At 40.9% G+C, this 13,442-nt stretch overlaps 1 protein-coding gene across 2 annotated transcripts in view; it reads left to right on the top strand.

Annotated features, from left to right (window-relative positions):
• Positions 1-226: 226 nt before the first annotated feature.
• The window catches only part of fam151a (family with sequence similarity 151 member A), a 36,010-nt gene continuing 22,794 nt past the window's right edge, over positions 227-13,442 (top strand). The window contains exons 1-2 of one of the 2 annotated variants that reach the window (XM_043699651.2): positions 229-545; positions 11,668-11,820. In XM_043699651.2, the coding sequence (XP_043555586.2) occupies positions 380-545; positions 11,668-11,820 (319 nt within the window). In that variant the 5' untranslated portion in view covers positions 229-379. Of the gene's footprint in view, positions 546-11,667; positions 11,821-13,442 lie in introns of both variants that reach the window. The other variant, XM_043699652.2, reaches the window with a different exon arrangement.

Here is a 13,442-nt window from a genome sequence, read left to right as displayed (position 1 = left end):
GACAGTACAGAGTCTGACACTGTCTGCTCCACTCAGCAGCAACTTATCCGGTTGGAAACCGAGTGCAAAGGTCCAACCAGTGTCAATACCGCTCTCTGCTTTTATCTGGGGCGCCGTGGGATTGGCTGTATTTCATCCCATATCAAATAGTTTCTAAACTTAGTTCCCTTAGCGTCTGCACTTGTGAGACACTGTGTGGTTCCTCTAATTTTAGAGTTGTGATGTGTGAGGCGGTTGATTCTGTCATGATCAGGGTGGTTTTTGCCTGGGAAGCAGGAACTGGGCGGCTCTGAGGGGAGGGAGCAGGTTGAGCTCCTCCCAGGCCTTTGGGAAAACCCTGAGGGGGAAGCGGAGCGGGGGCAGAGAGGCCGGAGTCGCGATGCTGGAGCTGGTACCGGACCGAGAGTTTCTCTACAAGGATGGGAGGGACGGACTCTCCATCCGCCGGCGCTGGAAGCTGCTGGCCGGCCTTTTCTTCGCCTTGCTGGTCGCTGCTTACCTCGCCCTGGTGGGATACTTCGCCGTTTATAGGAACTTCTTCCCAGGTAAGAGCCTGACCTGCTGTGCTTTTCCAGCATCTGCAGTACCCACCTCCGCCTGAGAGGGAGAGACGGTGTAACCCCTTCCCCCAGAGTTCTGAGAGGGAGTCATATGGCTCACGGCACAGGGATCAATGCTGCCACATCTGGCACTGTAACCCAGCGTGTCCGAGCTGTCAGCTCTCCGCACAAAATAAACACACAGGCTGAGTGCCCCTTTCACAGAAACCTTCACTGTCTCACATCTGCACTGACACATCCACAAACTTACTGTGCCACTCACAGACCGTCACACACACAGAAACAGACCGGATCATAAAAACAATGAGGTATCCATCCAGTCTGCCTCATACATACGCTGTCGCACACTGTCTCTCACTGCCACTCTCAAACACTTACAGTTTAGATCATGCGAAGAGCTGTCAGGACATATAGACATAGGCATCTTCTATATATATATATATATCTACTGTATACATACACTCTAAATGATCCAGAAGTACTCATGTTGCATTTATTATGATTGCTGGGTGTCCTTGTTAAACATGTTTTATAAATTAAACATTTACAACATGCTTTATTTTCTCAAAGATAATATAGAGGGTGTTTTTCAGTTTAGCTGCGGCTCTGTTGCTGTCCTGTCTCTGAGTCAGAAGGTTATAGGATGAGTCCCATTTCAGGACCTTAGCACAGGAATCAACATTGACACTCTATTGAGAAGTTTCCTCAACCAGTATCATAAAAACAAATTATTCTGGATTTAACATGTTGCTGCATGTAGGAACTTGCTGTGCATACATTATCTGTTGCATTGACTGTATTACAATAATTATTGCAAATGAAAGCTTTTCTTTATACAAATATTTGCTGGAAGAGGCTGCTGAGATGGTTCTGTGGATTTGTAGCTAATTACAATTTACTGACATTAATATTCATTCCAGAGATGGGCTGGAACGATTACAAAATAATTCACAAACTGAAGCCGTCAGCTCTCTCCTAGCTCTTGTGTTGAGGTTTAGTTCTACATGCAGAAGGCATTCAGTAATATTCACCCATATGGTGGTTTTCTGTTTTCATGCTTGAATTGTAAGTGTTGATAGTTATTCAACTGTGAAAGCCGTCACATTGTATTTGAATCTGGTCTGACCCCATCATGAACACATTCTAACAGAGACTTGCTGGATTGTAACTGGGAGTGAGAGACTTGTCCATTTTTACTGAGTTTCTGGCCCAATAACAAATATGGAATCTTTACACTGTGATTAATAAAACTAACTCGAACAGATGGGCATCTTTTGACTCTTTTACTCATTATTACACTCTCTTTTGAAGGATTTCTAATTAACTTCCAACTTGTCCTTAACCCATTGTCTCTGGTACCTTCTTCACTCCCTTTGTAACATACTGCAGCATTATCCACAAGTTAGTATCAGTTCCAGCAAAACAGCTGGAACTGAGCTCAAGTCTCTGAATCCAGTGCATGGCAAACTCCAGCAGTATGCATTGAATCTGGCTTATGTAGCCCACGAGTCCTGGGACCCACTGGAATTGTATCTGTGAGATAAAGAGCCTGTGTGACAACTCAAGATGGCACTCTGATTCCAACAGCATCTCAGGTGTAAACATGTGTGCACTAAAATAGTGGAGATATTCAGTTGAAGTGGAAAATATCAGATGAGTGTAACACTGTGGTTTCAGTAACAAAAATAGGAATAGCTGGAATAAATCAGCGATTCAGCCACAACATCTATGAAGTGAACCCTTCATTAACGGCATTGGTGCAGGATTTATTTCTGAATCATTTACTTCCTCTTTTCTCCACAGTTGTTTTGTTCGCCTTGCTCAATTTTTTCAACACTGATCTCTCTGACTTATACTTCTGCTTTTTTATCCCTGTGATAACATGTCCCATAATCGTTCAAACCACAATAGAAAAATGTGATTGCTCAGATATCCTAGAATCAATTAAAACATAACGGACAACAGTGCATATTCAAAATGAACAACACTAATTCTGGGAATATAAGACTAGATATTATTCTTCAGTTGTATAGAGGTTTGGTCAGGCCCCATTTGGAGCATTTCTCTCAGTTTAGGAACTATGCCTCAGGAAGGATATATCGAATTTGGAGGGAGATTCACCAAAATAGGGTCTGGAAAATTAAATTATGCAGATTGTATGAATTGGGGATGTATTCCTTGAAATTTAGAATGTTACAGAATAATTTAGTTTGCATGTTCAAATCATAAAGTGACTTGATGAGGTTAAATTGAAGATTTGCATGAATGTAGCACTTTTCATGACCACAAGATCTTGCAAAGTATTTTATAGCCACTGAAGTACTTTTGAAGTGTAATTATTCTTATAATGTAGGAAACGTAACAGCTAATTTGTGCACAACAAGCTCCTACAAATAGCAATGTTTTAATTTGTGTTGCCAATCAATATTGGACAACTTTTGGCCAGGACACCAGAGATACCATCCCTGCATGTTATGCAATATAGGGTAAAATGTTTACATCTTCCACATCCTTTGGCAGGGGATGAAAAAGAAGGGGGCAACCATCAGGAACGAAATCAGAAGCCACAGTTTGTTCCAAAACAGTGACAACTGAACTATTTTCTCCAAAAGGCTGTGGATGCGAGGATATTGTAGGTTTCAGTGCTGAGATAGACGGGGCTGTATTGGATAAGGCTACCAGGATCAATGATGTTGGGGTGCAAATCGATCATGATTTAACAGAATGGTGGGATAGGCTCACAGGTCCGAATAGCTACTCCTTCCCCTCCATTCTCGCTGCATTTTATGAAGCAGATTCTCACAGCAATGTGCTGCTATCACTGTGCACTTTGCTGGAAGTCTCAGATAGAGACTATCACATAGGCTTTGTGCAAAAATGTAACCTTTTTGATCCATAGAATGAACATATAGCCAAATTCTAATATAATCACCCCCCAGATCCAATCCCATTGCTAAAAAATTAGGTTTAGTTGTGATGCTGGCAGTGTTTGAGCAATGCACTGACAATGCCTTTTCAAATTCACTTATAAAGAGCGCACTCACATGTCCTCCCATCCACAGTCTTTTGGGTTGCAGATTCCTATGGAATCATAGATCCACGAGAAGCAGCACATTCACTGAGAACTTGGAGGAGAATTGATGGGGGAGGGGGTGGGCAAGTTCAGCACCATGCACATCGAGTAGGCAATGTCATTCCTCACGTTGACTCAGCAATATTTCAGTATATTAAAGATGGTGAGAAAGTTCAAAGCTGTGATAGTAATATGATGTAGATACACTAGAGGAAATTCCAGTCTGTAGTTGTTTGTTGAGGTATTCTGTAAAATAGCCAAATGTTAAATAATTGATAATATTCTATCATATCCAATTATTGTATTATCATCAAAACATACAGCACAAAAGAAGGTAATTTAGACCATTGTGTCTGGTTAATCTCTCTCCCCTACTCTTTCCCATAGCTCAAATTCATTTTGATAAAGTCCAGTGAGTGACCCATGAATAGAATATTAGGAACTGATGTCATTCCCGTCTTTATGTTCACATTCAAGCTTTAAATTGTTCCCTGTTTAACATTTTTTATATCAAATTAAATTGCTTAACTTCAATCTACAGATTCAACCAAGCCAATCAACATCAGAATTAAAACTTCAATTATTAAATTAGAATTAAAAATTAAAACTCAGTATTAAATGAAGTGCAATACCTGTGAGACATTAACAATTACACACGTGCATTTACATAGAATCTTTATCATTATAAATATTGTCAGGACTGTAATCAAGTCAGATTTGACACCAAGCCACATAGGATGATATTAGGATAGGCTTGGTCCAAGAGAGAAGTTGAAAGCGGCAGCTTAGAGAAAGAGAGCTGAAGATTAGTGAAAGAATTCCTGAGTTTAGGAGCAAAGTTCAGTCAATTGTTTAGTGAAGAAAATTGGGATATACAAATTGCCAGAATTGAAGAAGCACAGAAATCTGAAAGGGTTGTAGAGTTTTAGGAGGCTGCAGAGTTTGGGAAAAGTGAGGAGGGATTTGAAAACAAGGATGAGAATTTCAAACAGGAAGCAGACACTAATCTGTATTACTGCCATTACTTCATTTCCCGACAACTGCAGGATATGGTCTACGCCACTGTAGGCTTAACTATTAGTGATTACAGTAGAGATAAATTGAGTCTTAATAATAATTTACAGAATTTAGTCTGTCATAGATATAACCTAATTGTAAACTTCAAGATAGATTGTCATTTTATATTCATGTTATTGTAGGGATTATGTGAGTTTTAAGTTCAAAGTCTACATTCAGTGTATTATTAGTAAGCCTTAGTTTTAAGACATTGTCAATTGTAAACATAAATACACATATCCTGTTTTTAAGTAGCAAACTGATCGTACATTCAGACACTGCTGCTCAGTGACACTTTCAGGGACTATTGAGTGATATATCAGTGACAAACTGCTGTCACATCAGTTTTCTTCAACATTCATTCTTCTTGACGTAGTTAAAGTGACACTTACTTTAAGGTATTCAAATGACTGTGCACAGTGATTTCTTTACTTTAAACTTAAGCTACAAGCATTTGATGTTCTCAGTGTTTATAGATATTTATTAATCACCCTGCTAAGAAATGTTAATACACACCTCTGAAGCAGGTGGGACTTGAACCCATACCTCTGGTCCAGAGGTAGGGCGACTAACACTGTACCACAGAGCCCTATATCAATATTTATATATTTAACAGGTGCTGCACAATGAGCACCCAGAATCTGACATAAAAACCTTAAAATTCCATGAAGGAAAATTCCCATTTCAGTCAAATAATCAATTAAAGGCCATATTGGTTACGTAAAACTTTTCTAATCACCCAGTGTGGATCAGATTGGGCAGGGTTGGTCTGGAATCCTTGTTTAGTTGGTGGTGGTGGTCACAGCACTGTGGGTCAGACCTGTCTTTAGGTAGAGGACGAAAGAATAAGAAGACCTTTTCTAATGTGTTGTTCAATACATAATCAGAAGTCACACGACACCAGTTTATAGTCCAACAGGTTTATTTGAAATCACAAGCCTTTGGAGCGCAGCCCCTTTGTCAGGTGTAGTGAGAGAGAAGAACACACAGACACAGAACTTATAGGCAGAGGGATCAAGGGCAGAGAGATCAAAAGATTATACAGCTGGTGTGAGTGGAGTGTCAGATAATAAATCACTGTGGGTGACCAAGAGTATTAGTCAGCGTGAGTAAAGTCAAGAGTGTGGTGCAGGAAAAGCACAGCAGGTCAGGCAGCATCCGAAGAGCAGGAAAATCGATGTTTTGGGCAAAAATGCTTCATCAGGATTCCCAAAACATCGATTTTCCTGCTCCTTGGATGCTGCCTGACCTGCTGTGCTTTTCCAGTACCACACGCTTGACTCTAATCTCCAGCATCTACAGTACTCACACTAGGTGAAAGTGAGTAAAGTGTCAATAGCTGAATAACTAGCGAAGGGATGACCTATAACCTGACTAAATGAAGCAGAGAGATAATTAAAGAAAATTAAAAATAAAGTGGTGCTGGAGACAAGCTAAATGACTGGAATAACATAGTAGGTATAAGAGTCGCATGCCTAGGGTCAAACCAAAGTAATAAGTAATCCAACACTGTACAAGTTAATTAAGGTAGAGAGATCATAACAAGTTATCAAGGTGACCATGTCAAAACAGGACAGTGAGGAAGATTTTACAGATACAGAACAGTATGGTGGGGTCACATATAGCGTGACATGAACCCAAGATCTTCATGGTCATAAAACTTGGCTATCAGTTTCTGCTTGAGCTGAAAATGTGTTGCTGGAAAAGCACAGCAGGTCAGGCAGCATCCTATCAGCTTCTGCTTGGTGATTCTGCATTGTTGTGCATCTCAAAGGCCACTTTGGAGGACATTTACCTGAAGATTGGAGGATGAATGTCCTTGACTGGTGAAGTGTTCCCTGACTGGGAGGGAACATCCCTGTGTGGTGATTGTTGCGCAGTGTCCATTCATCCATTGTTGTAGCGTATGCTTGGTCTTGCCAATATACGATGCCTTGGGGCATCCTTTCCTGCAGCGTATGAGGTAGACAATATTGGCCGAGTCACATGAGTATCTGCTGTGTTGGCAGTATCTAAATCAATGATCTGACATGTCTTGCAGAGGTTGCTGTGGTAGGGTTGTGTGGGGTTGTGGTTGATATTGTCCTGAAGGCTGGGTAGCTTGCTGTGAACAATGATCTGTTTAAGGTTTGGTGGTTGTTTGAAGGCAAGAAGTGGGCACGTAGGGATGATCTTGGCAAGATGATCATTGTCATCGATGACATGTTGAAGGCTGCAAAGAACATGCTATAGTCTCTCACTCCATTTTTAATCATTTAATTGGACTATAGAACACCCCTTCACTTGTGACACTTTACTCACACTGTCTGACACTCTTGGTCACCTACAGAGACTAATTATTTGACACTCCACTCACACCAATTGTACGATCTTTTGATCTCTCTGCCTATAAACTCTGTGTCTGTGTGCTGTTCTCTATCACTACCCCTGACAGACGGGCTGCGCTCTGAAAGCTTGTGATTTCAAATAAACCTGTTGGACTATAACCTAGTGTCATGTGACTTCTGACTTTGTCCACCCCAGTCCAACACTGGCACCTCCACATCATGCTCAATACACGAGCAATGCTATGAAAATGTCCCGCTGTAGGAAACATTGCAGGTTAGTGTGTTCTGCAGGGAATGGGTATCACAACGAGTGAAGAATGTCATCAATGACAGAGCTGTTTGAATCATACATTTTAAAGACTTAAGAGCACATGGGCCAAAAAAGAACAATCTCCTTGCCGTGATCTGCATTACAGCTGCCTTAACGGAACCATCGTTTCAAACTCTTCCTGCCCAACTGAACTGATGTCATCCTATCTTGTCTCAATTATTTCTCCCCTCGTCCAGTCTTTCCCCATCTACCTCTGTGACTGTACTGATGCCCTCTGTCACTTGGAAATTTTCCAATATTTTGGTCCTAACCATCTCCTCTTCAGCATGGCTGTCCAGCCACTATTCACCTCCATCCTCCACCATGTTAGTCTGAGGGCAGATTGGGTGACCACCTCACAAAACAGTCCCTTCAGTCTGTAAGCTTCCAGCTACCCGCCTTGTATGTCAGTCCTGTTGCATCGATCCAATGAAGAGCAATGTAAGATTGATAGACAGCACCTCATCATTGCTTTAGAACTTTATGGTCTTCCAGACTCAACCCTGAGTTCGAACATTTCAGACCAATTCGTTTTAGTTTTTCTTTCAGTCAGTAGGCGCATATTTGGTTTCTTTGTTTCTTTTCTCCCACCATCACCATTCCCTTTGGCCCTGAAAGACCAACTCCTCCGCCATTTATTTGCCCTGTCTTCCTTCCTATCACAGACTTTCCTCTGCCCTTGTCCCACCCATACCTTGCGCAAAACCACGAACATGTTGCAGATCTATGAAGAATCATTGACCTGAAGCATTGATTCAGTTTCCTTTCCACAGGTGCAGAGTATTTCCATCTATTTTCCATTTTACTTTGAAGATGAAGAGTCGTCTGTTTCATTTCATTTGACTAATTTAGTAAACCACCATCTTTTCTGTGTATTAAAGCTGCTTGAGAGAGTGAATTCCCTTTTTCACTATAGCTATAGGATTTGGAACATGAAACTCTCATTGCCTAGATAAGAAATTACTGGACAGGTCATTAATCTAAGTTACTTTCTTCAGAGGTGAAAGCTTGTTCCATTGATGTGTGAATGTGTTGTTCTCATGTCTGCCTAGCCACAGCCTTTGCTGTGCAATTGAAAGGATTGATATTTGGCACTATTTTCCCACAATTGTCCAAAACTACCTAGAAATGTAATAATCCTGGCTTAAAGCTGCCTGTATATAATGGATAAAAAACTGAATCTAACCATGTTAAAACATTATGAGCTTTAAAATAAATCAATTGGAGCAACGGGATCCATTTTGCCTCAGGAAATCTGGTGAAAAAGTTTGTAATTGATCAATTTTACTTTTGCCCAGTAGTGGATTGCTCAGGCCTAAGTTCATGTTTGAGAGTTCTTTGCCCAGTGAGTTCCTGATGCTGGTGTTTACACTGCTGCTGATAATCCTTCAACATTATGAGTCCAAACAATCGGGACACAAAATACATCTATAAAAACACATTAGGACTACACAGTGTGCATGGGAAAGAAATCCAGAAATTGTCATGTGTTATTGTTATTTGTTAGCCCCTTTCCTGCTTTCAGTACTCTTTACTGAGATAATTTCCTTCATAGAGTGAGAGTCATAGAGATGGACAGCACGGAAACAGAACCTTCACTCCAACTCGTCCATGCTGAGCAGATATCCTAAAGTAATCTAGTCCCATTTGTGAGCACTTTGGTCCATAATCATCTAAACTCATCCTATTCATATACCCATCATGCCTATTCATATGCCTTTTAGATGTTGTTATTGTACCAGCCTCTGGCAGCTCATTTCATACACACTACCCGCTGTGTGAAGAAGTTGCCCCTTGGGTCCCTTTAAGATCTTTCCCTCTCTCGCCCTAAACCTATGCCCTCTAGTTTTTGACTCCACCACCCCAGGGACAAGACCCTGTCTATTTACCCTATCCATCCCCCTCATGATTTTATAAACCTCTGTAGGATCACCCCTCAGCCTCTGATGCTCCAGGGAAAACACCTCCAGCCTATTCAGCCTCTGACTATAGCTCAAACCTTCCAATCTTGGCAACATCCTTGAAAATCATTTCTTAACATTTTCATGTTTCACAACTTCCTTCCTATAGGAGGGAGATGAGAATTGCACACAATATTCCAAAAGTGGCCTAACCAATGTCCGCAGCATGAACTCCCAACTCCTAATCTCACTAATCTGACCAATAAAGGAAAGCATACCAAATGCCGCCTTCACTATGCTATCTACCTACATCTCCACTTTCAAGGAACCATGAACCTGCACTCCAAGGTCTCTTTATTGAGCAACTCTCCACAGGACCTTACTATTAAGTGTATAAGTCTTGCCCTAATTTGCCTTTCCAAAATACAGCACCTTACATTTATCTAAATTAAACTCCGCCTGCCACTCCTCGGAAGATCTGCACAATTTGCCGCTTTTGCACTGTCTGGACTCCATGTCAAAAACTGATAAGATGTAGATTTCAAAACGAACCTTGTCTACAGGTTGAGCCAATAAAGGATGCTATCAGTGTGTAGAAATTGTTTATAGATGGCAATGTGAAATGATCCTGCAGAATTGGAGGCTGCATGCCTTTTAATCAGATAGCTGTGACCAAACGTTGCAATTCAAAACCTCTCCCTGTATCATCTTATTTTATGTTGCACTCAGACTCAGTCACGCAGCTCCATAATTGCTTGTAATTATCTTCATTACAGACACCACAGAGCTCTGAGAACCGACAGTGCCTTTTACTGATGAATTCTCTGAAGCACTAGAAACGTTAATGATAATGTTGGATGATTTACAGATTTGGGCAGAGTGTTGTTGATTGAGACACTCCCTATTTGAATGTCACCTCAATTACTCACTGCAGACATTATTTTGCATTCATCAAGATCTGGCTTTTCCCCCAACACACCCGTCTCCCCAGACAAGTTACCACCAACACCCCCCCCCCGCCCTTTTAATTCTTCGTTGCTTCTGACAATGGTGAATGATCTATGGGAATGGGTCTGGGTGGTTGGTGTGGGGAGCTACTGTGGGGTGGGAATTGGTGAAAAATCCAGCATTACTGGTTGTCCCGTCCTCCAATTGAAAGTTATTCCACTCACTTTGGCTTTGAGTGCAGGCTGGTTGTTCAACAATGGAGGGCATCATGGCAGAACCTCATGATTTGCTTACCCAGTGTGTGAACACAGATACTGTCCAGCAAAGATTATAATATGATGGCTTCAGCTAGATTTAGTGAAGTTAAATGCTAGGAGTGTCAGATAACCCAGCACAGACCATAAAGATCACACCCGAGATTTCACTGGTCTCTGTAATCCACAAATATGTTTATCCGCTGAACATAGGCTGTTGCTTTTAAGTTTGCAGTTGACATTGAATTGTGTGGTTTCTACTGTGCTTATTTTTTCCAACTAATTGCATGGCAAAGGAGCCAGTGGGCAGAAGTCCCCAGACCCTTCTTATGTTTCTGGTCACAGTGTCTCTGATTCATTTGTCTACTTTGAGCTTCTCCCAGATCAGATCCGGAAGCCGAGAAGTCTGAAACCGAACTTTTCAAGCTCTAATGTCTTTGTGAGTTATATGAACTTGCACATTGGTGATCTGGGGGCCACACATAAACTTTTGAGCCATTGAAACTCTTGTGAAGTGTGGTCACTGTTTAATATAGGAAGTGAAGCAGTCTATTTACACTCAGCAAGCTCTCACGAAAGACAATGATGTTAAAAAGCTAAGTTATTTTAGTAATGCTAATTGAGGAATAAATATTGGACAGAACTCTGGAGAACGCCTTTTAAATTTGTAGGGATACACATACATGCTTAAATCCAGAGCTTAGTGGAGCATGTTAACATAGCATAAGGGAACATTGGGTGTGTACAAAATGCTGGGAAACATCCTGCTGCTTGTGCAGCTAGGACCACATTAACAGCAGGGCTTTGGTTGCATGTTTAGATTGAGTCACGAAGAACAAACACCAATTAATAGTGAGTGGTATGGTTCTGTAGCTCTCATTAATAAGCTTGGCTGACTTGTCAATTATCAGTTCACACGATGGGACATGTTGGAATTAGAATGATAAGATAATAAGGGCAGGTTGAGTGGGGAGGGTGTTAGCTGAATACCACTGCAATTTTAGAATATTTTGGCATACGCTTGATTCCCAAATCTGTTTCACTTGCATCGTACCAATCAATCAGATTTGACTGTGATTGATATAGGAAAAATAAATCCAGTCACTTGCATTTACACTTTGTATGTCACAATGCAATAAAATACTAAAAGTGTGTGAACCAAAAGGGTGAGAAGAACAACTTAATTAAAGTGATGACGACAAGTAAAATCTAAATAATATTCTTATTTGCAACTTCAGCCAAGGACTTTGATGTAGGTGGATCATTCAGTCCAGGTGGGGACCTACTGGAGTACTTACTTCAACAGGGAATGATTGACAGGAAGGATGGGCTGCTGGTTACATGGCACCATGCTGCAAATAGCAAGAGTGAAATGGAGGTGGCTTTGAAAGGTAAGTGCACAGAACAGCTGTTCTTCACAAATACATTCCTCTCTCTCTGCCCTTCCAATGTGCAGAGTATTCCTGGACAATTTTATCACTTGGATTTGTATCGATTCTCCGAAGTTGTAAGTAATCAAGAAGGGAGAAGTTGAGCTGGTTTATCTTTCCTCTTGTCAGGTTGGCTCAGTTGATAGCACTCCTGTCTCTGCGTTAGAAAATTGTACGCTCGAACCTGCTCCATGACTTAGGCTTATGATATGGACCTATCAGAGCACTGTGGAGCACTTGCTGTTAAAACAGTCTTATCGATTAGATTTGATGAATGTGAAGTGCACTGAGTCTCCAATGAGTGAGGTCTTCATTTCTGGTGTGAATGGAATAGCCTGCCACAGGAATAACACCACCTCTTTAATCTCCATATATTGCACTTGAGACCATGTGGGATGCCCACCATTTTTCTGTCTGCTCCCAAGGACATCACATCCCACACAAACATTTTTTAGGCTGAAATTATTGTTTTAATTAAGGCATATTGCACAGAAGCAGCAAAATGCAGCAAGACAACCAAAATGAAGAAAGACTCAAACATTTACTCCCAAGTCAAACAACTAATCAAGCCTGGATTGGAAGCAGTTCAGAGAATTTTTTCTAGACTGATATCTGAAATGGGTGGGTTGTCTTGTGAGCAGAGGTTAGACAAGTGAGAGGTCTGTATTAGCTGGAGTTTAGAAGAGAAAGAAATGACTCGGTTGAATCTTATAAAGTCCTGAGGGATCTTGAATGGGGAAGATGTGGAGAGGATGTTTCCTGTTATGGGTGAGTCTAGAACTAGGGGTCACTGCTTAAAAATCAGGGGTTGCCTGTGCTTGTTTTAAAACAGAGATTAAGTTTAAAAAAATTCTCTGAGTGGTCATCAGTTTTTGGAACTCTCTCCCTAAATGAAATGGGGGAAGCAGAGTCCTGGAATATTTTTAAGGCAGAGGTAGATAGGTTCTTGATAATTAAGATGTTAAACGTTGTCAAGGGTAGGCAAGAATGTGGAGTTGAAGCTACAATCAAATCAGTCATGGCCTAATCAAATCGCAAATTAGCTCAAGGGGCTGAGTGGCATACTCTTATTCCTGATTCGTAACCAATCAAGTTCAAAACCCCAGAGTGCATTCTGTGTATTATTTGATGAATGGCTGTTTACACTTCATTCCTGGCCTCCTGTCTATGAATTTCCAAACCATTTATAATGAGATTAACATCTGAGACATCTTAGATTAACATCTAAACCACTTGCTTATCTATAGATGAAAGCTCCATCTGCTGTAACTGGAATCTGAACATTTGTCTCTATCTTGTAGCTCAGTAACACCAATTGGTTCTAAAATATATCTACCCGAAGTATATTAAAGCACACATAAAAAATGTGATGCAAACATTTTCCCCTGTTTAATGCAGGGTGAAACCTCTGCATTCATCACAGGCTGAGAATGGACAATTTTGTAAGCTGGCTATTGGGAATAAAAGTCTGAACTGAAACTGTCCAAAACTATCCATGGACTTAAGGGAAAGATCAAGTCATATTAGAAGCTTAATGTCAAAGGATCACCAGGTTAAACAGAAGCTGTATCCATTGATATTTT

The sequence above is a fragment of the Chiloscyllium plagiosum genome, unplaced genomic scaffold, assembly GCF_037043375.1.
Source record: "Chiloscyllium plagiosum isolate Xiang-an unplaced genomic scaffold, Cpla_swu_hap1 HiC_scaffold_9, whole genome shotgun sequence".
NCBI classification, from domain to species: Eukaryota; Metazoa; Chordata; class Chondrichthyes; order Orectolobiformes; family Hemiscylliidae; genus Chiloscyllium; species Chiloscyllium plagiosum.
Note: the sequence above shows the minus strand (reverse complement) of the source record. Positions and strands in the feature narration are given on the sequence as shown.